The sequence below is a fragment of the Dicentrarchus labrax genome, unplaced genomic scaffold (assembly GCF_905237075.1).
Source record: "Dicentrarchus labrax unplaced genomic scaffold, dlabrax2021, whole genome shotgun sequence".
Lineage (NCBI taxonomy): Eukaryota > Metazoa > Chordata > Actinopteri > Moronidae > Dicentrarchus > Dicentrarchus labrax.
In genome coordinates, this window is record NW_026136713.1 from 24620724 (window position 1) to 24647132 (window position 26409).

A 26409-nucleotide genomic window follows, 5' to 3' on the forward strand; every position below is an offset into this window, starting at 1 on the left:
GACATGGAATAAACACTGAAGAGTTTTTATTTATTATTTTAAACATTTTAAAGCCTTAACATCACAATGAAACACTGAGAAGCAGAAGTGGTTCAGATATCTGATCCGGATCCTCCTAGTTCCCTTCCTGTGGAGGTTTCTGAGCAGGTCCAGCTGGGAGGAGTCCCGGGGTTAGACCCTGAACTCACTCGAGGGATTTTATATCTTATCTGGTCCGGGAACGCCTCAGGATCCTCCAGGAGGGGCTGAACTAGTTCACTACTGGTTCACCTTAAATCCACAGAATGTTAAATGGACTTTGGTACGCTGACGTTTAACTTATAATTATATAACTATACTGTATATATTCTGTAAATATGTATATTGAATATATAGTTAATATATCTGTAAGTATAAGATGGAAATACTCGAGTACTTTGGTTCAGTATCTGAGTATTTGCCTGCAGTGACCAGTGTGAGCAGCAGGGGGCGTCCTAACCTATTTCAGTGGATTTTATTCCCTCAGTGTGAACTGGAAGGAGCTCAGGTTCCTGTTCCAACTGTTCTCATTAAACTGATTATCAGTAATCAATCAGATTATTATTGATTATGTTTCAATTAACTGATGTATTTACACACACACACACACACACACACACACACACACACACACACACACACACACACACACACACACACACACACACACACAGAGTTGTGTTCCAGCTGTTTTTATTTCAATAATGACAAAAACAACAGAAACAAATGCAGACGGCTCTGATTATTGATCATTATTGATCTGTTGATCATTTTCTCCAATAATCGATTGTTTGCTCCAGAAAATGTCAAAAATTAATTACTCCAAAAATTATTAATCCAAAATTACATCTTTCATAAAGGAAATCTTCAGTTTACAGGATTCCAGCTTTCACATTAAAGTCTCTGAGTCCAGGTCGATATCTCAGGTCCACATTAAAGTCTCTGGTCCACATTAAAGTCTCTGGTCCACATTAAAGTCTCTGGTCCACGTTAGGGTCCATGTCGATATCTCTGGTCCACATTAAAGTCTCTGGTCCACGTTAGGGTCCATGTCGATATGTCTCATTTAAATTCTTTGTCTTTTTGGGGTCCATGTCGAAGTCTCTGGTCCACATTAAAGTCTCTGGTCCACGTTGCCATAGGGTCCATGTTGATGTCTCTGGTCCATAAAGTCTCTGGTCCACATTAGGGTCCATGTCGAAGTCTCTGGTCCACATTAAAGTCTCTGGTCCACATTAGGGTCCATGTTGATGTCTCTGGTCCACATTAGGGTCCATGTCGATGTCTCTGGTCCACATTAAAGTCTCTGGTCCACATTAGGGTCCATGTCGATGTCTCTGGTCCACATTAGGGTCCATATTAAAGTCTCTGGTCCACATTAAAGTCTCTGGTCCACATTAGGGTCCAGGTCGATTAAAGTCTCTGGTCCACATTAGGGTCCAGGTCGATGTCTCTGGTCCACATTAGTCTGTATGTGGGAGAGTGGAAGGGGCGTGTCCTGTGGCCGCCTGCAGCCTGTCAGTCCTCGCTGAGGGCGCAGTGTCGCAGTGTCTCCGGGCAGGTTGCTGCTTTTACGCATCAGTCAAACACTTTAACACGAGTCACATCCCCGACACTCTCAACTCGTGCAGCCGAGCAGGAGCTGCGCTGGTCGGACACAGAGTGCTGAGAGCAGCCGGGGAGCAGCACCGGGGACCGGAGACCGGAGACAGCGGCGGGTCTTTGTGCCATGTTTTTCTCCCGTTAACCGGATTATTGGATGAAGCACACCTGCAGGTAAGCTGCTTGTAACGCTGTTCACCCGGACACCGACCGGACACCGACCGGACACCGACGGTTCTGTCCGTTAACCATTCTCTCATTAATCATCCGCCAATCAGGGATCAATAATCATCTTTGATGTGATCGGCTCGATCAGCCCACTGAAAATGTAAAAGCAACCGGAGCAACTTGATCTGCTGGTCGGAAGGAAAGCTGGCCCTGCGCTCCTGTAAGCGAACACCCGCACCAGACCTCATTGGAAAAACTACAATAAATAATCCCGCAGATATTGATGCGCAAATATAACCGAAATCCCGCAATTCAACAGAGAGTCAGAACCGCAGCTTCGGTTCGGCTCCGGTCCACCACCCGGAAATATAACGCAGTCATTTAAATTCAACTTTTATTACCACTTCTCCTGTTATTTCTAGCGTGTTCTCGGAGAACTCAGTGGTAGTGACAGAGAGGAGTGGGAACCCAAACCCAGCTTTACCGAGTCATTAATGTAAAATTAATGAACTAATAATGGATCAAATTAATCCTGAAATCACCAACAGAACCACAAACAGCTGCTGGCAGCCCGTTAATGTCAGACAGACAGTTTATACTGTTGGACCCGCTGAGTCTCCTTAAATAGGCAGAATCCTAAATGGAGTTTGGCACAGTGTGTGTTTGTGAGACAACTGAAGGTGAAGGTTTGTCACAGGAAGACAAACACCTGTATTTACCTGAGAGACCGAACCGAGCCGAACCGAACCGAGCCGATATCACCGCCCGCATTGTCCCAGCGGGGTTACCGGGAGGGTAAAACAAACGGATCCGGTTATCTTTGACTTCAGCTGCTCACCTGCTTTTAGCGGGAAAAACACTGATTGGATGTTTATTGTCTTTAATGAATCCTGAGTGTGAGACAGGCAGACAGAGAGAGAGAGACAGAGAGAGACAGACAGGCAGAGAGACAGATGGAGAGAGAGAGAGAGACAGAGAGAGGGAGGGAGAGACAGACAGACAGAGGGAGAGAGAGACAGACAGACAGACGGAGAGAGAGACAGACAGAGGGACAGACCGAGAGAGAGAGACAGGCAGACAGACAGAGAGAGAGAGAGAGACAGAGAGAGAGAGACAGACAAACAGAGCAGACAGACAGACAGACAGAGAGACAGATGGAGAGAGAGGGACAGAGAGAGAGAGAGAGAGACAGACAAACAGAGAGACAGATGGAGAGAAGAGAGAGAGAGAGAGACAGACAGAGAGACAGATAGAGAGATAGACAGGTAGACAGACAGACAGGCAGAACACACACACACGACGGAGACATACAGAGAGAGAGAGAAAGACAGACAGAGAGAGACAGACAGACAGACAGACAGACAGAGAGACAGATGGAGAGAGAGAGAGAGACACACACAGAGAGAGAGACAGGCAGGTAGACAGACAGACAGACAGAGAGGGACAGACAGAGAGAGAGAGAGAGAGACAGACAGACAGAGGGACAGACAGGCAGAGGGATGATGACCTCAGACTCAGCAGCTGATACAGTTATTGATTAGTTATTGATCCCTGATTCATCCAGAAAGACTTCCTGAGTGACATTCAATAAAGATTTATTGGGCAGTTTGTAATCAGTGCTTCCTGAAATCAATAATCAATAATCAATAATCAGAAGCTGTCACACATTGACTGTTTAGATCGGACGTCTGGATCTTAGCAGCTAGCGTTAGCAGCTAATGTTAGCAGCTGTGTGTGAAAGCCTCCAGGTGCATTCTGGGACGGTCTGTGATCAGTTTACCTGTCAGGTGTTTTCTGGAGGTCAGAGGTCACCTACATTCTGGAGGTCAGAGGTCACCTACAGACTGTAAGGACCTTTGAGCCGAGGTTGTGTAATCGCAGCTGATTCCTGCGGCTTTGTCGCGCAGATAGCGAAGGATTAAAGTCCACAGCTGGTCCTGGATCTGTTGCTGTCTCCGTGGGAACCGCCCCCCCCCCACAGCTGGTCCTGGATCTGTTGCTGTCTCCGTGGGAACCGCCCCCCCGTCCTCCTGAGAGACGGAGGTCGTTTCCCAGCGATGGAGGAAGTTTACTAAAAATATCTGGAGAGAAAAACAGTTTGTGTTCAGTAAAAGAGGAAACTGAGAGCCGGCGGGGGGGGGGCAGTCGTTATGGATCAGTGTCAATCAACGGTTGATGGCTTTATAGGCCACGCCCCCTCTGAGCTCATTGATCGATATGTTAAAGAGGAACTTGGCAACTCTAGCTATTTCTTCACTGGTTTTCACTTTGGTCGCTGCGTGTTTTCTCCGCCTACAGCTCTGGGACGTATATTATATATATTTATTATATATATATAATTATATATAATAATATATATATAATTATATATAATATTATATATATTTATTATATATATATTATTATATATATAATATATATATATTATATATAATAATATATATATTATTATATATAATATTATATATATTTATTATATATATATTATTATATATAATAATATATATATAATAATATATATATTATTATATATATTTATTATATATATATATATATTATTATATATAATAATATTTATTATATATAATAAATATATATATATATAATAATATTTATTATATATATATATTTTAATAAAATATATATTATATATACATTTATATATATCTCACCATTAACACCGGAACAGACCATTTAACCATCCAATGATTTCTAAACGGGTTCATTAATTTGAAATTGTTGCCAAATTCCCCTTTAAACTCAATAAGTTATCAATAAAGCTATTGATCAGCTTTACCCAGTAACAATCCACAGAAGGTTTGGTTGTGGCGGTTCAGGAGGGTTTCACGGTGCCGTGGAGCCGGTCCACCCAGTGACATCACGGCGCTGCTGACACACGAGTTTCAGGAAATACTGCGGCCGGACAAATGTGACGAAGAAGAAGAATCAGTTCCAAAACTGTCCGTTTGGTGTTTGTAGATATTAAACATTGTCGCTCTGTTTTAATTTAGACTATTGATCATTTAGTGATTGTCATTATTTATTGATATGTAGTTCACTGTGTGTGTGTGTGTGTGTGTGTGTGTGTGTGTGTGTTGGTTACCATGGCGACGCAGTGATGTAACAGCACCTGCCGGGTGTCGGAGGAGCAGTGTAGGATTATGGGATTGAGTTTCACGGCAGCGTCTTTAATGACCGACTGTTCCTCTGTATCAATAACGTCATTGATCTCTGATCAGAGCTTTACTGTGAACGATCAATAAAGTTCGATCAATAGAAACAGGAGCAGAGTAACACCAGCTCTGATTGGCTGTCAGTCTCTATACGTTCATACATTCCCAACTTCAAACTCACTTCCTGCTTCTCAGTGAGGAAACACACACACTAAAGTAAACAACAACAACAACAACAACAACAAAAACTCCTCTTCCTCAGTTTGTCCTCAGACCGAAACTATCTCAGAGGGATTAGAGACAAAAACAACACACACACACAGTAACACACACAGTAACACAAACACACACACACAGTAACACACACAGTAACACACACACACACACACAGTAACACACACACACACACACAGTAACACATACACACAGTAACACACAGTAACACAAACACACACACACACACACACACACACACACACACACAGTAACACACACACACACACACAGTAACACACACACACACACAGTAACACACACACAGTAACACACACACACAGTAACACACACAGTAACACATACACACACACAGTAACACACACACAGTAACACACACACACACAGTAACACACACAGTAACACACACACACACACACACACACACACACACACACACACACACACACACACACACACACACACACACACGCACAGTAACACACACACACACACACACACGCACACACACAGTAACACACACACACACACAATAACACACACACACACACACACACACACAATAACACACACACACACACACACAGTAACACACACAGTAACACACACACACACACACACAGTAACACACACACACACACACGTAACACACACACACACACACAGTAACACACACACACAGTAACACACACACACACACACACACAACACACACACACACACACACAGTAACACACACACACAGTAACACACACACACAGTATTAAAGGTTATACAGTTATTAAAGGATCCATAAGTCTCATATTTTTACAGGAAGTCTGATTTCTGTTCACATTCAATAACAATAGTTCATATCTTCTGAAGAGGAGCAGAGAGCAAACAGTCGTACTGAGGATCAATTCAACTGTAATAAACGTTCAATACAGCAATAATATAGATTATAGATTACAGACAGTAACACAATGTTTAATGTATGATCAATGATAGTATCATACTGCAGAGTGGCTGTCATATTATTATTGATGTATTAATATTTAAACAGCAGCAGCTGGAAAATGAGTCAGAAAGGAGTTCCCCGACCTCTGAACCGATTATTCATCCTTTCATCTTGCAGCTCAACAGGAACAAAATACTTCCTGTTTCTCTGTAATTTACCTGAAACCCTTCAGTACACCTACAGTCGACCTACAGTATCACCTACAGTACACCTACAGTACAACCTACAGTATCACCTACAGTATCACCTACAGTACACCTACAGTACAACCTACAGTATCACCTACAGTACACCTACAGTATCACCTACAGTACAACATACAGTACAACATACAGTATCACCTACAGTACAACATACAGTACAGCTACAGTATCACCTACAGTATCACCTACAGTACAACATACAGTACAACATACAGTACAACATACAGTATCACCTACAGTACACCACACACCTACAGTACACCACAGTACACCTACAGTACAACCTAAGTATCACCACAGTATACCACAGTACAACCTACAGTATCACCACAGTAACTACAGTACAACACAGTACAACTACAGTACAACCACAGACACCTACAGTATCACCTACAGTACACCTACAGTATCACCACAGTATCACCTACAGTATCACTAAGTATCACCACAGTACAACATACAGTACAACATACAGTACAACATAAGTAAGCATACAGTACACCTACAGTACAACCTACACTACAACCTAAGTAACCTACAGTACAACATACAGTACACCTACAGTACAACATACAGTACAACATACAGTACACACATACACCTACAGTACAACATACAGTACAACATACAGTACAACATACAGTACACCTACAGTACTACCTACAGTACAACCTACACTACAACATACAGTATCACCTACAGTACAACATACAGTACACCTACAGTACTACCTACAGTACAACCTACAGTACCACCTACAGTACAACATACAGTACACCTACAGTACAACATACAGTACAACATACAGTACAGCATACAGTACACCTACAGTACAACCTACACTACAACCTACAGTACCACCTACAGTACAACATACAGTACACCTACAGTACAACATACAGTACAACATACAGTACAACATACAGTACACCTACAGTACAACCTACACTACCACCTACAGTACCACCTACAGTACAACATACAGTACACCTACAGTACAACATACAGTACAACATACAGTACAGCATACAGTATCACCTACAGTACAACATACAGTACACCTACAGTACCACCTACAGTACAACATACAGTACACCTACAGTACACCTACAGTATCACCTACAGTATCACCTACAGTACAACCTACAGTACAACCTACAGTACCACATACAGTACCACCTACAGTACACCTACAGTCGACCTACAGTATCACCTACAGTACAACCTACAGTACACATACAGTACAACCTACAGTACACCTACAGTACCACATACAGTACCACCACCTACAGTACACCTACGGTACACCGTCCACCTACAGTACAACCTACAGTACAACCCTACAGTACACATACAGTACAACCTACAGTACACCTACAGTACACCTACAGTACACCTACGGTACAACCACGGTACAACCTACAGTACACCTACAGTACAACCTACGGTACCACATACAGCACACCTACAGTACCACATACAGTACAGAAACACTCTGAATAAGTCACATGACTGATGAGCTGTGTCCTGATCAGTTTTATTGGTTAATAATCACTGATAAATAATCATTATCAGATTTATGATGTAATAAGGCTCATTAATAACTCTTCAATAATTGTTATTTCTGTGAATCAACATCTGGACTTACTGAAACAGTTTAATTACTAAAGATCTTCGTTATTGATCAGGACAAAGATCAGTAGGTCAGTGAAGGGCAGAGTCGGACAGCAGAGTGACGATCAGAAACAGTAATGATTACTGATCAATACCTCCAGCTGAAGCTGTGTGTGTGTTTCTGCCGGAGGATCAGTGAGTTTCATTAAATCTGGATTATTTCAGGCTCTGTGGAGGAATTCTCATCAGATTAACAACAGTTGGAAGTTCTCAAGTCACTGTGTTCACTTATTGATTTACTATTCACGCTGAGTCAGAGGTGTCAGGAGGTGATTGATCAGGTATTCATGGCCATAATCAATGACAATTATTGACATCCATCAGGTGATAAGTATGACATCATCACTTTAACTGTTTTATCTCCTGTAATTACACTGTGTGCACAGACAATACACCTCTAAGCCAAAACATGTATGAATCAGATGAGGGTCAAAGGTTGTGACCTTCATGCTCCCGAGTGCCTTCTCTCTCCGCTTCCCTACAGTGCCAACAGTGGGCAACACTAGCTAACATTAGTTTATAAATGGAGTCTGCTAACGTCTACAAACGACCAACACCCACCACAACACAGAGTCCACCACACAGAGTCCACCACACAGAGTCCACACACAGAGTCCACCACACAGAGTCCACCACACAGAGTCCACCACACAGAGTCCACCACACAGAGTCCACCACACAGAGTCCACCACACAGAGTCCACCACACAGAGTCCAAAGTCAAAGCTAACATTACTGCAAAGCTAGTGGAACATATTGTCTGATTGGGCTGTTAGCTGGGTAACTGTAGCTTGGTTACTAATGTTATCGCTAGCAAAATACTATCTGAGTGGTTAGATAGATATGTTAGTTGGCTAGTGTTAGCTTCCCCAGCTAATGAGATCTATGAAGCTAACTGATGTATTCTGACAAACGGAGTTGATTTTAGCCAAAAATAAATGATGTAGTGGTACAAAGCTAACGTTAGCTTACTACTATTCAAGAGTGATGCGAAGCAGGGACATCCAGCTAGCTAACTGTAGCAAAGCTAAGCTGAGGTTGTCTGTCTGGCTGTATCTTGGCTGTGCAGTGTGGGTCTGGCGTTGCGGTGTGGGTCTGGCGTTGCAGTGTGGGTCTGGCGTTGCGGTGTGGGTCTGGCGTTGCGGTGTGGGTCTGGCGTTGCAGTGTGGGTCTGGCGTTGCATTGTGGGTCTGGCGTTGCGGTGAAGGTCTGGCGTTGGTTGCTTCGTGGCGTTGGCTGATGGGTGATTTGTAAACAGTGAGCTAGTTAATAGCATGGAGCTAATGGTCCAAATAAAATAAAGGAACATTACAGACAGTAATGTTATTCTAAATATGATTGTCAGTTATTTTACAGCGTTCAGGATGCTGACTGTAGTTCAGTGAGCGACCACTGGTGGCGCTGTTAGCTACAGTTTAATGACAGTTTACATACAGAAGCTTTAATAAAAGAAGAAAAGTTGAGAATAGTGAATCAGTGAGAAGCTGCTGATATGAACAAATATTAACTAACATTTCTTTGTTAGATCTATTTTTAACCTGGTTCATAGAAGACAAACAGCTGCTGCTCCGTCAGAGGAAAACATCATAAAACTTTAAGATAAAAAGCTTTATCGCCTGCTGAGGGCGAGCTGGGCGTGTCGGCAGTAAAAAGAACAATGTGTTATAATATTATTATATTTCCACAGTGAAATATTGTCATTGTCGTGGAACGACAAACGTGGAGGAGCTTTACCTCGTGGCTGTTTTCTCTATACCTGTCAGCTGCTCTACAAGCCCCGCCCCCTGTCCATAATGACTCATTAATTAGAGGCTTAAACTCGTCAACAACAAGCTGCTGCAGCAAATCCAGGTCCTGCAGAGTCCTGGATCCTCCGTAATCCGTCACACATGAAACACTTTACCTAAGAGACGGTGGAGGGTTGTTACGGCAGAGACTCACCTGTGGACCTTTCATACAGGTAGGCTCTCTGTGAACCTCATTATCTCTGCACTCTCAATATCACTTTATTTCACTTTATTGACGACAACCTGAAACATTAATAAAACACAATATCAGATTCAAGCATTCATTGATTTATGTTCCTGCTGATGTACGAGAGAGAAAACAGGAACAACGTTTGTTTCAGGAAGTGAAGCAGGTAGAAAAATAAATCCCATCAGAACCTGTGCAGGTCTGCAGGTTAACAGGTCTCAGTTGAGAAAGTGGGTCAGGACCCCCCAAAGGGATCTGGTCCCGTTATAGATCTTTCCAGCAGGCGTTGATTCAGTTCACTTCTTCTGCTGCTGCTGCTGCATATTAAAGCTTTTATTGTGAAACTGCTGCAGGAAAAACAATGCAGGGTTGAGTTAGATACTGATCAATAAAAACACATCTGGATCAATTCGGTTGTTTTATTTATTTATTTATTTATTTATGCCCCTTATAGTCGACCATTAGTCAAGAAGAGTTTGCTACAACACAGCTGTTAGCTTACCTACAAACTGTGTGAATGTGCTTCTAGTGACTGATCATTGCTGGTTAGCTCTGTTAGCTCTGTTAGCATTGTTAGCTCTGACTACCAGCTTGCTGTTCCTGCTGTCAATCAGCTGAGTGGGAGGAGCTACATTAGTTTCTACTTCCTGCTGTCTGATGCTGTGACAGGGTGAAACATTGAGCTGGAGATGTGGATCAGAGTTCAGGACGAGTTATTTTTAGTTTGACAGTTTAATCAGTTTTACTGTAGCTGCTGTTTATAGTGAATCTGTGTCACTGACTCTATCTACAGCTGCGTCCTTCAGAGGCTGTTCATTAAACCACTTCCTGTACACATCATGTCCATGTGGAGAAATACAGACACAGTGAGGATTATTCTGGATTATTATCATTAGCTTTCGTTAGCGTTCACTCTCCGTCAGACTGAAAGAAGTGAGGATGAAACTGGTTTTAGATTGTGAACATGTGCTGGTTGATGAGAGGATTACAGAGGATTAAACTGCCAGAGGTGATCACACTGTAATCTGAACAAATCAAACTCAGCAGCTGTAATGGAGCTGTGGTTCCTCTGTGCACTAATGGATGAGGTTAGCCTAGCTTAGCACAAAGACTGGAAGCAGGGGGGAACTGCTAGCCCACGTTTGATTTACATGTGCTGTTAGCTACGTGTTCTGTTAGCTCTGTTAGCTCTGTATACCAGCTCACTGTTCCTGCTACACTGCTGTGGTTTTTTGGTGCTACTGTGAATTCTGTTATTTTGAATAATGGCTGCAACCTTCCAGTGAATTTGATTAATAACTGTAGTTTCCTGAGTTTCACCGAATGTTAATCCATACGTCACCAAACTACTAGAGATTTTATTCCGACTGGAAGAAGTCACCTTTGATTTTCCCTCCTTGAGGTTTTAAACTTCTCTAACTGGAAACCAAATATATCTGAGAGCTGAAGAGTGAAACGTGTGTTTAGACATCATTTAATGAACATAAACACAATAGATTAATTTATTACGAACATAATTCTATCCTGTTTAAACATTTCTGTATAGTCCCCTGTACAGTCACTCTCTGTACATGACTTAAAGCACTCTCTGTACTGTGTACAGTCACTCTGTGTACAGTAACTCCGTACAGTACACAGTCACTCTCTGTACAGTCACTCTCTGTACAGTCACTCTCTGTACAGTAACTCTCTGTACAGTAACTTACAGTCACTCTCTGTACAGTCACCCTGTACAGTCACTTACAGCCTCTCTGTACAGTACTAGTCACTCTCTGTACTGTACAGTCCCTGTACAGTCACCTAGTCACTCTCTACTGCTCTCTGTACAGTAACTCGTCACTGTCAGTCACTCTCTGTATAGTAACTTACAGTCACTCTCTGTACAGTCACTCTCTGTACAGTCATCACTTACAGTCACTCTCTGTACAGTAACTTACAGTCACTCTCTGTACAGTCACTCTCTGTACAGTTACTCTCTGTACTGTACAGTCACTCATCACTGTCTGTACAGTACTCTCTGTACTGTCTCACTCTTACAGTCACTCTTACAGTCCTCATACCACCTCTGTTGGCTCTCACTGTCTCACTCTAACCTACATACTGTATCAGCTCCCTGCAGAGCTCTGTGGCCTCGATCCTGTTGGAGAATCAGAGGACGATTAATCAATGCTGCTCTCATTATGACTGAGCTCACATGTTAAATAAATGTCATTAAATCTAATGAAGGTCTGCAGCAGCTGACTGACATCAGTTTATATTCATTAATGTTAATAACACACCAATAAAAACACTGAATAAAGTAGTTCCACTGCTAAAGACTGAGGCTAAAGCTAACAGGTCCCAGGTTATGATGTCATGTCAACAGACAGAGCCGAGCTAATGCTAACGTTAGCTCAGCTTATTTCTCTGATAGTGACAGTGGATGGTAAACATGTGGCTTCAGACAGGGTAGCTTAGCTAGCGTAGCTTAGCAGTAAGTACTGTCATCATTGTTGCTGTTGTCATTTTCATCATCATCAGTCACTACTATTAGTGTAGTTGTTGCTACTGTTGTCTGTGCGTCAGTCTGTCTGTCTGTCTGTCTGTCTCTCTGTCTCTCTCTCTCTCTCTCTGTCTCTCTCTCTCTCTCTCTCTCTCTCTCTCTCTCTCTCTCTCTCTCTCTCTGTCTCTCTCTCTCTCTCTCTCTCTGTCTCTCCCACCCACCTAGAGCCGGAGGATCTGTCCTAGGTTTCTGCCTTTTAACAGGCAGTGTTTCCTTGCCCTTGTCTCCAAGGTCTTGCTCATGGTGGTACTGTTGGGTCTCTGTAATTAATGTTAAAGAGTTCGGTCTAGACCTGCTCTATTTGAAAAGTGTCCTGAGATAACTTCTGTTATGAATTGGCGCTATGCAAATAAAATTGAATTGAACTGACCGATGTTATATTAGTTTATAACTTTTGATGTTATAATACTTACAAACAGTTAGCATATTCAACATCATGCTAGCTGTATTTAGCTAGCTGATGCTAGCAGCAGTTAGTGGTTAGCAGTTAGCAGTTGCTCCGAGCAGGTTTTTACATTTTTAATGTGAATAAATATTTAAGAGTTAATATTTCTGTTAATTATTGATTGAATCAGCTCCATATAGAACATAGCTATAGAGTTTACACACTGATTATTGATCATAGATTATTGATTGAATCAGCTCATCTGTAGAGGCAGTAGTAGTTGACGTGTCCTGAAGAGGAAGATGGTCGGATTAAGTTTCTGTTTGTAAATCTGTCTGTAATCCTCTTTATTCCTCTGTGAGACTCTCAGTCTGTCGGCCAATCACAAGAGCCGTTCAGTTACTCATTCTGTGTTCGCTCACATCAGTTCGGCACTTACAAACAAATGAATCAGAATCACAATCAGAAATTGAATAATCCCAGGAGGGAAATTACTTTCATTACAACTCCAGATATACAAACAACATATATAATATTACATAAATATAAATATATATCTGTATACACAAGGTAAAATGTAAAATGTACAGTTTGAAATGTGCAAAAAGCGCAACAGTGGTTGTCCGTGTTTGAGGTCAGAATTACAGAGGGGGGGTGTCTGACTCTCTGAGGGAGGCGTTGTAGAGATTGATGACCACAGGCAGGAATGATTTCCTGTGGCGCTCTGTGGTGCGTCTGGGTGAGAGGAGTCTTCTGCTGAAGGTGCTCCTCTGCTGGGCCAGTGTGTCGTAGAGAGGGTGAGAGACATTGTTCAAGATGGACTGAAGCCTGGACAGCATCCTCCTCTCTGCCACGGTCGTCAGGGTGTCCAGCTCCTCCCCTACGACATCACCGGCCCTCCTGATCAGTTTGTTTAGTCTGTTGTTATCAGCGACCCTCAGCCCACTGCCCCAGCATGTGACAGTGAAGAAGATCGTACTGGCCACAACAGACTCATAAAACATCCTCAGCATCGTCCGGCAGATGTTAAAGGACCTCAGCCTCCTTAGGAAAAAGAGTCGGCTTTGGCCCTTCTTGTAGACCACCTCGGTGTTTCTGGTCCAGTCCAACTTATTATTAAAGTACACCCCCAAGGTACTTGTACTCCTCTACAGTGTCCACAGGGACCCCCTGGATGGAAACAGGGGTCACTGGTGTTTTCGCCCTCCTCAGATCCACTACGAGCTCCTTTGTCTTTGTCATGTTGAGCTGCAGATGGTTCAGTTCGCTCCAAGTGACAAAGTTGCCCACCACAGTCCTGTATTCATTGTCATCACCCTTATCTATGCAGCCAACTATTGCTGAGTCATCAGAAAACTTCTGAAGGTGGCAGGACTCGGTGCAATAGTTGAAGTCTGAGGTGAAGAAGGTGAAGAGGAAGGGAGAGAGGACAGTCCCCTGTGGGGCCCCAGTGTTGCTGACCACCCTGTCAGACACACAGTTCTGTAGGCTGATGATCAATAATTTCAGCTCTAGTTTGTTTTTTATTGAGTGAATTTGTCTCCATGATGAGATCCTCCAGTTGTTGGTGGAGATTTTTAATCTGTTAGTTTGGTTGGTTTTGTTGCTTATTTTGAGTCATTTTCTACCATTTTAGTAGAAATATAGTCCCTTAAAGATTGAATATAGTCTGATCAGAAACTACAGGAAGTTTAATTTTTTCTTTCAATGAACTGTTCTACATCAGACAAACCTGAAAACTTTAATTTGATCTGTTTCCATATATAGATAATATATATAATAATACTGCATTAAGTCGTGTAAACAGAGAGATTCCAGTTTTATGTGGTTGTTAAAGTGACTCAGCACTTCCTCTAAAGTGACTCATTAATGTTTGAACATCAGTTACAGTTTAACAGCTTCAGTCGGTTTCATAATCTAATCTATGATCCAAGAACCTGAATTAACCAGGAAATAAAGCTTCATGTTCCTGTGTTCAAACCATCCACGTGTAAATGCCTCAACCAGAGTTGGGGTCGGCGCCAAGGTATCGAGGCCCCGCCCATATAGCGAGCAGGGCTCAGCTGTAAATCAAAATGTGAAAGCCCCTTTTTATATCTTTAAATAATCTCCGTCACCATCTTCTCTTCCTGTCTGTGCTCGCCGCTGTACAGGAACCAGCTGGTCCCCCATCGGTCTGTGGAGCTCTGAACCTCCAGTTGGGCTTTATGGCCGTCTCCATGTTGGTGTTCAGCAGCCAGCCGAGGTCACGTACAGCGAGTTGAGTTGCTCTCATTGGCTGCTCTCCTGCTCACACAGGATCTGGTATTCCAGATAAACAGTAAAATGTGTTTGTGAACAGATTTGAGGAGAGAAAGAGTCAACAACAGAATCTGGATCCATATCTGATCAGCACTGTTCGACAGTTTGATCTGAGTTTGGTTGAGCTGGACGGACTCACTGAGAATGAGCTGTCAATCACAAGGTAGCCCCGCCCTAAAGCATACCCTGCTTTATGGTCTGTTTTACTCTAAATGGGACCATCAGTTACTAAATGAACATCATGCTGTATGGAAGAAGACTGAAACTAGAGACTGAGACCAGAAACTCATCAGGAAACTGTTTACTGAGCTCATACATCAACTTCTCCATAAGACTCAATACTATCTGCTTCTTTGTGCAACCAATGGAGTGCCCCCTGCTGGCTGCTAGAGACACTGCAGGGTTAAGACTCTGTCCACTATATTATTTAATATATATGCACACACACACAAACAATACATACGATACAATAACTTCTAATGGCGGACATCGATAATATAACTGATCATTTATAATTATATTTCCTGTTATTGGTCGATAATCTTTATCTTTAACACAAGCTCTTCTTCTGTGGTGTTGAGCTGCAGTCACAGTGCCACCTACTGGCCTGGCTGCACGAGGGTCGTACGGTATGAACGCTGCACTGTTGTTGCCGTGGTAACGGAGGGCAGGGCCAGTATAAATGTTGCTTCCTGCTGTTGCTGCTGGGATGTGACCTCTGCACTGTTTGCTCTCAGTGCGTCACATGACCCGATTATCAGGTTACATATTAAACACAGCGGCTGCTCTCAGATCTGTGCGCTCGCTGCTCGCTCTGCTCGCCGCCTGCAGTTGCTGGAGGCCCTTGTTGCCGGGGAAACGCCTCACAGCCCCCCGACACAAACACAACACAGCTGTTTGCTGTTGTCACGGCAACTGACAGCTTAATATGGCGTCCTAAATGTGCCCAACACTGAAGTTTCTCAACAGGGGCAGAAATATCCTGAGTGTTCCTCACAACCTGCAACTGATCATCAATCAATCTGTCCATCAGTTACTCTATTAATAGATTAGCTGTTTGATCCATAAAATATTGATCAGATTGATTCCCAAAACCTCAGAGGTGTTGTTGAAGATGAAGTTTAAGGTCAGAGGACAAATGAAACCAGAAAATATTAGAGATTTTAATTAAAATGACTCAAAACTCAGAATAGTTGACGACTAATTGATTAATCAACTCGGAGGAGGAATGGATCCATCCGTCCTCACAGAGAGACACTGAATCTTTACGTCTGTATTTCCTATCTGTTAAATAAATCCGTCTGGCAGAGGAAGTGGTTTTATAGATCTCTGTTCCCTCCGTCAGACACTGAAGTCCAGAAACCTGCTCGGTGTCTCTGACTCCCAGAATGCTTCAGTGAAACAGGAAGTCTCCTCCCAGCACAAACAGTGATAAAGAACATTTATTTATCGTATGTAACGCACAGCGAGCTCTGAGGCGCCTTCCAATCACAGCGGTTCTACTCTGGTCACATGTTTCTGTATCTGTCATATAAACTCTTCTTCTTCTCGTCCTTTGTATGTTTAATGTGAATCCGTATCTGAGAGGTTTTATCAGTTCCTCCCTGAGTGCGGCCTCACAGGCTTTCATTCTCCTCCCGCCTGCCGTTGTCATGGACACACAGTCCAAAATGGAGTCTGAGAGGTCCCGGCTGAATAAAACATGGAGTCCTGGGAAAAGTAATCACACGTGTCTGCACTGTACATACAGCAGCTCATAAATCAGCCCGGGGAGGCTCCGTGTTCCCTCCAGAGGAAGGTTGTTAATGAGAGCGAGAGTCTTAAAGCTGCTGCACAGGACGGAAATACACTGATAATCAATATTAATAACTGATTGGAGAGCGGACAGTCCTCTATTGATTACAGAACAACAGGTGTATGGAAGACAAATTCTGCCCATGTGATTAATAATTAGTTTTATGAGAAAAGTTTCTCATTATTCTGACTTAAAAGATCTTTTTATTCCATCACATTGGCAGAATGAGCTTCCATACATAATAACAATAACAATGACAATAACAATAATAATAATAATAATAATTGTGACATGAAATGTGATGATGATGATGATAATGAAGGTGGTGATGATGAAGATGTCCTCTGTGTCTACCTCCAGCTGACGGTCCACTGTGAAGCAGGATGAACGGATATGAAACTCCAGCTCTCGCCTCCGGCATCTTCGGCTCCTACAGCTCACAGATCAAGTCAGTGTCTCACCTGTCTGTTAGCCATGTTAGCTGTGTCAGCTGTATGAGCATGTGCAGATACAGGAGCTGATGGTCAGTTTGTCTCCAGTTGGCTGATTTATAGTCTCTGAATTACAACTCGGACGCTAACACCAACAGTACAACACACTCACATTAGCATGCTAACGCTAAATATAGTTTCTTCAGTTTGCATAAATGTTACTGTCGTTAGTTATTAGTTGTATAATAAAAAAACTTAAAACCTTTAAAACAACATGAACATCAATGTTCACATTAACTGAAATATTAACCACATTAATTTTTATATTATTTATTTTTATATTTTTTATCCTTCAAAAATCCCTTAAAACATGAAACGTCTGTTAATTAAAGGTTAAAATCTCTTACAATCAATATGTTTTAATGTTTAATTTAACATATAATTATGTTCTAATTAAAACACAATTTTTCTTTTTAAGGAATTAAGGTACAAGTTAACGGCGCTCGTAAAGTTAACAGTTAAATATCAAAACATTAAAATCTTGTTAAACCAAAATCCCTTATTCACACCTTAAACTCGTCATTAATGGATTCCTTCATTATTTTACATAATGTTTAAATTAAGTTCATTAACTTCTTGCTGTTCATTTTTAAAGTTTTATCTGCATTTAATAAAAAAATATTTCAAACGGCTTCATTTAGACTAAATGTGTTTTACTCTGGGTTAATAATTAAGGGTTAATTGAAGATCTTTTTCAGGCTCCGTAGTGAGTTGTTGTTGTTGTTGTTGTTGTTGTTGAGGTGTCAGAAGATGAATATTGTTGCAGCCCCGTTTGTTGCTTTAATGAATTGTTAATGAACTGTAACTGAAGCCGTTGTTTGTTAGCAGCTGCAGGTTTTAGTTTAGGAGACAGAAACCCTCACGTGGTCTGTGGGGAGTGCTGGACCCGAACAGACTGACCCAGTGAAACCTGAACCCCGTCCTCTCTGATGCTAATTGATCCACTTATTTAATCGGCCGTGCTAATTTCCCAAAGCTAATGTGGCTTCAGGCTGTAGACAATGAGGTCATTGAGCCGGAGAGCAGAGCGGGACCCGATCCTGGACCCGATCCTGGACCTGAGCCAGGACCCAATCAGGAAACCAGTCAATGACCCACACAGCGCTTAACATGTGCTTTATCATAAAGCTACGTACAGATTTATAATAAAGCTACGTACATTGATAATAAAGCTACGTACAGATTTATAATGAAGCTACGTACATTGATAATAAAGCTACGTACAGATTTATAATAAAGCTACGTACATTGATAATAAAGCTACGTACATTGATAATAAAGCTACGTACAGATTTATAATAAAGCTACGTACATTGATAATAAAGCTACGTACATTGATAATAAAACTACGTAATTGATAATAAACAGTACATTATAAAAAGCTACGTACAGATTTATAATAAAGCTACGTACATTGATAATAAAGCTACGTACATTAATAATAAACTACGACATTAATAATAAAGCTAGTACAATTTATAATAAAGCTACGTACATTGATAATAAAGCTACGTACATTAATAATAAAGCTACGTACAGTTATAATAAAGCTACGTACATTGATAATAAAGCTACGTACATTGATAATAAAGCTACGTACAGATTTATAATAAAGCTACGTACATTGATAATAAAGCTACGTACAGATTTATAATAAAGCTACGTACATTGATAATAAAGCTACGTACATTGATAATAAAGCTACGTACAGATTTATAATAAAGCTACGTACATTGATAATAAAGCTACGTACATTGATAATAAAGCTACGTACATTGATAATAAAGCTACGTACAGATTTATAATAAAGCTACGTACAGATTTATAAAAATAAAAAAAACTACGTACATTGATAATAAAGCTACGTACATTGATAATAAAACTACGTACATAATAAAACTACGTACATTGATAATAAAGCTACGTACATTGATAATAAAGCTACGTACATTGATAATAAAACTACGTACATTGATAATAAAACTACGTACATTGATAATAAAGCTACGTACATTGATAATAAAGCTACGTACATTGATAATAAAGCTACGTACATTGATAATAAAGCTACGTACAGATTAATAATAAAGCTACGTACAGATTTATAATAAAACTACGTACATTGATAATAAAGCTACGTACAATTGATAATAAAGCGTAATAAAGCTACGTACATTGATAATAAAGCTACGTACAGATTTATAATAAAGCTACGTACAGATTTATAATAAAAAACTACGTACATTGATAATAAAGCTACGTACATTGATAATAAAGCTACGTACATTGATAATAAAGCTACGTACAATTGATAATAAAGCTACGTACAGATTTATAATAAAGCTACGCATTGATAATAAAACTACGATAATAAAGCTACGTACATTGATAATAAAGCTACGTACATTGATAATAAAGCTACGTACATTGATAATAAAACTACGTACATTGATAATAAAGCTACGTACATTGATAATAAAGCTACGTACATTGATAATAAAGCTACGTACAGATTGATAATAAAGCTACGTACAGATTTATAATAAAGCTACGTACATTGATAATAAAACTACGTACAGATTTATAATAAAGCTACGTACATTGATAATAAAACTACGTACATTTATAATAAAGCTACGTACATTGATAATAAAGCTACGTACATTGATAATAAAATAAGATTTATAATAAACTACTACATGATAATAAACTACGTACATTGATAATAAACTACGTAAATTTATAATAAACTACGTACATTAATAATAAAGCTACGTACATATAATAAAGCTCGTACATTGATAATAAACTACGTCAATTTATAATAAACTACGTACATATAATAAAACTACGTACATTATAATAAAACATACATATAATAAACTACGTACATGATAATAAAGCTACGTACATTGATAATAAACTACGTACATTAATAATAAACTAACAATTTATAATAAACACGTATATAATAAACTACGTACATTATAATAAACTACGACAATTTATAATAAAACGTACAATTTATAATAAACAGTACATTGATAATAAACTACGTACATGATAATAAAGCTACGTACATTATAATAAACTACGACATATAAAAACAATTAATAATAAACTACGTACATGATAATAAAACACGACATTTATAATAAAGCTACATACATTGATAATAAAGCTACGTACATTAATAATAAAGCTACGTTCTGCTAGCCCAGAGCGAGGCAGGGGGCATCCAGCTAGCTAACTGTAGCTAAGCCAAGCTGGGGTTGTCCGTAGAGTTATAGCACATTATAACATTATAACATTATAACATTATTTACAGAGACCCAACAATTCCCAAGATAAATAAGAACATTCAGTGTCTTTAGCTTTAGCTTTAGCTTCAGTCTTTTAGCATCACATGACGGAGAGATCAGTGTTTGGATGTGAACGAGTGAAACTGATGACTGAGTGTTGGACAAACATCAGTTCCTCTGTGTTTACAGTCGGAGCCGATCAGGAGTCGTCCTGCTGTCCTTAATTATTAATCCTTCAGAATAAAGTGTGAATGTGTGAAAATATCCAGTTTCAGAAGCTGATTGAGTTCAATGACACTCGAGCAGACGACCGCCAGCTGCTGCTGACAGGAAACATCGAGTCCTCACATGTTCCCAGATATTCAGATTGAACCAAAAATAATAAATATAACATTTATAAAGTCCACTGACAACCAGGAAGCAATGATAGTTTCAAAATAAAAGCTTCACAAATACATTAAACATTAAGACACCAAATAAGACAAAAACAGTGCAAATTTATGGAAGTCTGTGGCTGCCAATATTAAAATCTAATAATAACAACAAATAATAATTTAAACAAATTTAAATTTCCATTAGTCTGCTCTACTATTACAGTTTAAACTAAAATGGCTTCTAATGTGTTATATTTGTTTTTAAATTTCAGTCACTTCTGATCAGGATCAATTTTATTGATTTAATATAATATAATAATTTGGGCAGAAGTTAAACATTTCCAAACACACAAAGTTATTTAAATGTAAATGATTATTGATCAGAGATCAGCTGTTATTGATCTTCTCTGTGTGTCACTGCTGCAGCGCCGCCTGCTGGCAGACTGTAATAACTGTAAAGCATCAGTGTTGTTGTTACGGTTACCTGCTGTTTGCTTATAATAACAGACATCAGATCAGTTTTACTACAACATACTGTCTGTTTGTCTGTCTGTCTGTCTCTCTTTCTTTCTTTCTTTCTTTCTTTCTGTCTCTCTCTGTCTCTGTCTCTCTGTCTGTTTGTCTCTCTCTCTCTGCCTCTGTCTCTCTGTCTGTCTCTCTCTGTCTCTCTGTCTCTCTGTCTGTCTCTCTCTCTCTGTCTGTCTCTCTGTCTCTCTGTCTCTCTGTCTCTGTCTCTCTCTCTCTCTCTCTCTCTGTTGTCTGTCTCTCTCTTTCTTTCTGTCTCTCTCTTTCTTTCTGTCTCTCTCTGTCTCTTTCTCTCTCTCTCTCTCTCTCTCTCTCTCTCTCTCTCTCCCCTCCTGTCTGTCTCTCAGTGGCCATGTCTCTCCGGAGCCTCCCAACCATAAAGCCAAGTCCAGTGCCAAAGCTCTGTACGGTGAGTCTGTTTGATGGTTTTCATTTAACTGCAGTTTAACTGAAGCGTGTCGCCAGACACACACGCAGACACACACGCACACACACACACACACACACACACACACACACATGCCGCTCCACGGCACAGTGTCATCTTCCTACACTTTCAAAATAAAGCTCTCTGAGGTTGGGAAGAGAGAATAAGATAATCTGTAAAATTAGTCAATGTTGGCTCAAACAGCGGTTCGTTTAAACCGTCCCGACCTTCCATATAAGTCTTCATCCTCCACCAACCAGCTGAGTTCAGACTCCTTCTCTCTGACATATTCTCTATTGTCCTCATCATTATTATTATTATTATTATTATTATTACTGTTATTATTATTATTTGTTCTCTTCTCATCGTGCAACAACACTGAGACGGCATTCAAAGTAAAGTACAGAATAATGTGTATTTTTATTATACTTATATTAATAATAATTCATTTGAATGATTGACTAATTTACTGTTGCAGCTGGTAAACATAACATAATATTACATCATTTATTTGTTGATTCTGTTTTCATAAATAATATGAATTAAATCAGATATATTGAAGTGCAATATTCACCCTCTCACACTGGCTGCACTTGTTGTTGTTGTGTTGCTGTTGTCGTTGTTGTTGTTGCTGTTGCTGTATCTCCTTTATCCACACAAACAGGATCAGATGAAATCTATTTCCTTCGTTCGTCTGCCAAACATAAAAAGAAAAGTCGAAGTGAGCTGAGTGAACTGTGTGTTTGATTCAAAGGAGCTGGCTCTTATTTTGTGACATTAGCATTGAATTAGCTTCTGTAGTTGTCCCATTAAAGGAGGAGGGTGTAATTCCTACTGCAAACACAGGGGGCAGCACCTCCTCCCACTGTGAGATAATGAAGGTAATAAACCTCACAATGTCCTCAAAACTCTCGTAGCAGTAAAGTGTTTCTAATATGACCCTAGGATCATTTCTGTATTATCACTGCGGTGGTTTAAATAATCAGATTTTACTGATTTATTGTCAATAAAGGATCAAAATGATGCAGATATAACGACATCATGATGGAGATTTATAAAAAGTCTGAATTCAGACTCTATCGGTCTGTAAGACGACGAGCAAACAGCTTTTAAAACGCTTGTTTTCGGAATGGAGATTGGTTGATGAGGGTTTTGGTTGATGCTATGCTAACGTAGCATTCTGGGTTTCAGAGGTTTGGTTACATTAATTAAATATTCAGAAATATTCTCGAAAAGAGCAAAAAATAAGAGCCAGAACCAAGATTTTTCTTTAAGGTTTGACTACGTGTGGAACTATAATTAAACATATTGAGATATATATATTTATCAATATGTTGAATTATTATGTGTGTGTGTGTGTGTGTGTGTGTGTGTTACTTTAAAAACATCTTTCTTTTCAAGTCATCAATATTTTGGGGATCTGAAAGATTTCTGAAGGTCTGATGAACAGAACCACATCGTCTGCAAACAGCAGTGCTATTGATCCCCTTTTAGCTCTGTGTATATATAATAAATGAATTTTTAGCTTGCTAATTTCTCTGTTAGTTAGGTAACTGGCATCAATTGTTAGTTAGCTAGTGTTTTGCTAACATTCGCGTTGTGGTTCACTTCGAAGCTTATGTTGACATTAATTAGTCAACTATAACTGAACACTGATCTGATAGGCAAGGCTCTGCTAACGTAGCTAAGCTACACTGTCAACATGTAGGTCACTTAAATCAGTCCATCCAGAAATTGCGGGAATTTGCAAAAATTGCGGTTTGATGAAAAAGAGAAAAAAAAGTGATTCCCCCAACACCCTGTTCTCACTAGGCTACTACCTCAATGTAAAGAGTCATTTCTTATTACTTCCTATGATAAACATACTACAGCACAGAAAGTGCTGGGAATATTTAAGTTCTCATCTGTTTTATTTCAGACCTTAATAAACACATGGCTCAAACTTACAAAACATTGATGAGTCTAATAAGTTCTGTAGCTTTACAAAAGGAATGTGCTACAACTTCTGTAAAAAGGAATAAATAAAATATAAAAAAATAAAATGCTTCCTGTTTTACAGAGGTAGCTATACAAAACAGACATATTCTGTTAAACTAAGTGCTTCCAATGCACAAAGTGCAATATCTTACAGTAACGTAAATTTACATACTACTAATATACTTACAACTGTAAGGTTTTCATCGCAGGTTTGCAGCTTTTTGATGATGTTCACGTCGCATAATTATGTAACTTCATAAAGTTCCCATGGCAACAGGGGAAAATGGCTGCTCTTGAGTGAAGCAAACGCAACATTTTTCAACTTTCTGCTAAGATATATTTGACTTTTTTGCAACGGAAATGCATGGATTATGAAATCCCGCATATTTTGCGTGGAAATCGGCAATTTATGCGCCGAAAGTGCGGAGTATTCGAAAAAATGCGGCCCCCGCATAAATATGCAGACTTTGGCTGAATATGCATTGAATTATGCAAACGCATAATCGCGTTTTTCTGGAAGCACTGTTAAATGTTTCCTCTGACTAATAATAATAATAATAATAATAATAATAATAATATGTATAAAAACTGCGTCTTTTCATACATTCAGTAGTTTTCAGTTTTTCTTTTTGTGTTTCTGTATTTTTCTGAATCTGTGAAATGTTTTTAATGTACTTTGTTTTCAGTCCTTTCAGGAAGTCGTTCCTTAGACAAACACTGACAGTGACAGTCAGTCATATACTCAGTCTGGTAGTTACTGCAGTGGGACTTTATTTCCCCTGAATTTGTCTTCTCAGGCTTCTGCACTGACCTTCAGGTTCATGGACTCACACAATGATTAAATAATACGATTATAATTATATATTCTTTAAAGAAATGAAGCCGCGAGGCTCCACATTCAGTAACACATAACACAGCTTCCTGGTGGGACCTGAGATAATATTATTATATAATATAATTTATATTATATTATTATATTACAGTACATTAACTGCTCTGCTGTTTCCTTCAGAACAAAGAAAACACTTCACCAAAACCAGCATCAACAGCCTGACGGACACATCGCAGTATCATGTGGAGGTGAGGCTAAAGCTAACAGGTCCCAGGTTATTATATAATGCTAATAGATTAAGGCTAAAGTTAACAGGTTACGATATCAGCAATGTGGTTGAGTTGTTTCATTGAGATCAGAGGACCGCTGTGTTCTGATTAAACTGTTATTCTGTGTGACGTTCAGCACCTGACCACGTTCGTGTTGGACCGTAAAGACGGGATAATCACCGTGGACGATGGCATCAGACGTCTTCGCCTGCTGGATGCTAAAGGAAAAGTCTGGACTCAGGAGATGTTGTTGCAGGTGGAGGAGAAAACTGTGAGCCTCATCGACCAGGAGACGAAGGTGAGGAAACCACGTGTATATGAAATATATATATATATCGTAACGTTAGCTAACTCCCCCAGCACCACTCAGATAGCTAACATTTGCTAGCTCCGCGAGCAACATTGTTTGACCTGAACTTGTGTTTCCAGAACGAGTTGGAGAACTTCCCCATCGGGACGATCCAGCACTGCCAGGCCGTGATGAATGCCTGCAGCTACGACTCCATCTTGGCTCTGGTGTGTAAAGACTCGGGTCAGAGTAAACCGGACCTCCACCTGTTCCAGTGTGACGACATCAAGGTAACCAAACCGATATTCTGTAGATTTATGTAAACAGTAGTGGACCTAGAATAGAACCCTGTGGTACACCACTACTGATTTAACAATGGCAATATATATGGAAGTGATTAATGGCCAAATCAACGACTGTTGTTTGATCCTGTTTGTATGAAATTAATCTGTGTGTTGATGTTTCGTCAGGCGAATCTGATCCACGCAGACATAGAAAGTGCCATGATCGATGCCAAAGGAGGCAAAGTGAAGAAGAGACCAGAGACACTAAAGTAAGAACCAATCATTGAACCGCTCAGAGGTTATATTATCATGATGAAAGCTGATTGGCCGATCCATTTGTCTGCAGGATGATCCTGAAGAGCGATGGGATCATCCCTCCTCCCCCCGCCGCTCCCGCCCCCGAGCCGCCGGCAGCGTCCGATCAGGTGGACGTGAAGAGTCGAGTGGCGGCCTGGTCCGCCTGGACCAATGAGCAGCCAGACTGTGAGTGATGTCACACTAGTTTTAATTACTTATTAGTTATTAATTATTAACTTAAACTGTTAAAGTTCACTTTAAACTGGATTTCTGTCTT

General features: G+C 40.2%; 1 protein-coding gene and 1 long non-coding RNA gene across 13 annotated transcripts in view; one reads left to right on the forward strand and one right to left on the reverse strand.

The window, feature by feature from the left end:
* Positions 1-1554: 1554 nt before the first annotated feature.
* The window catches only part of eps8a (epidermal growth factor receptor pathway substrate 8a), a 42243-nt gene continuing 17388 nt past the window's right edge, over positions 1555-26409 (forward strand). For 11 of the 12 annotated variants that reach the window (XM_051419855.1, XM_051419859.1, XM_051419861.1 and 8 more), the window contains exons 1-8: positions 1555-1794; positions 17426-17513; positions 22105-22166; positions 25174-25241; positions 25399-25560; positions 25692-25841; positions 26022-26104; positions 26182-26318. In XM_051419855.1, coding sequence (XP_051275815.1) covers positions 17449-17513; positions 22105-22166; positions 25174-25241; positions 25399-25560; positions 25692-25841; positions 26022-26104; positions 26182-26318 — 727 coding nt within the window. In that variant the 5' untranslated portion in view covers positions 1555-1794; positions 17426-17448. Of the gene's footprint in view, positions 1795-9911; positions 10029-17425; positions 17514-22104; positions 22167-25173; positions 25242-25398; positions 25561-25691; positions 25842-26021; positions 26105-26181; positions 26319-26409 lie in introns of those variants that run through there. The other variant, XM_051419856.1, reaches the window with a different exon arrangement.
* On the reverse strand, positions 7003-8454 carry LOC127374722 (uncharacterized). Its single transcript, XR_007887237.1, has 3 exons — positions 7815-8454; positions 7609-7654; positions 7003-7538 (listed from the first exon to the last, which is right to left on the reverse strand). It is a non-coding gene; the product is annotated as an uncharacterized LOC127374722 (long non-coding RNA).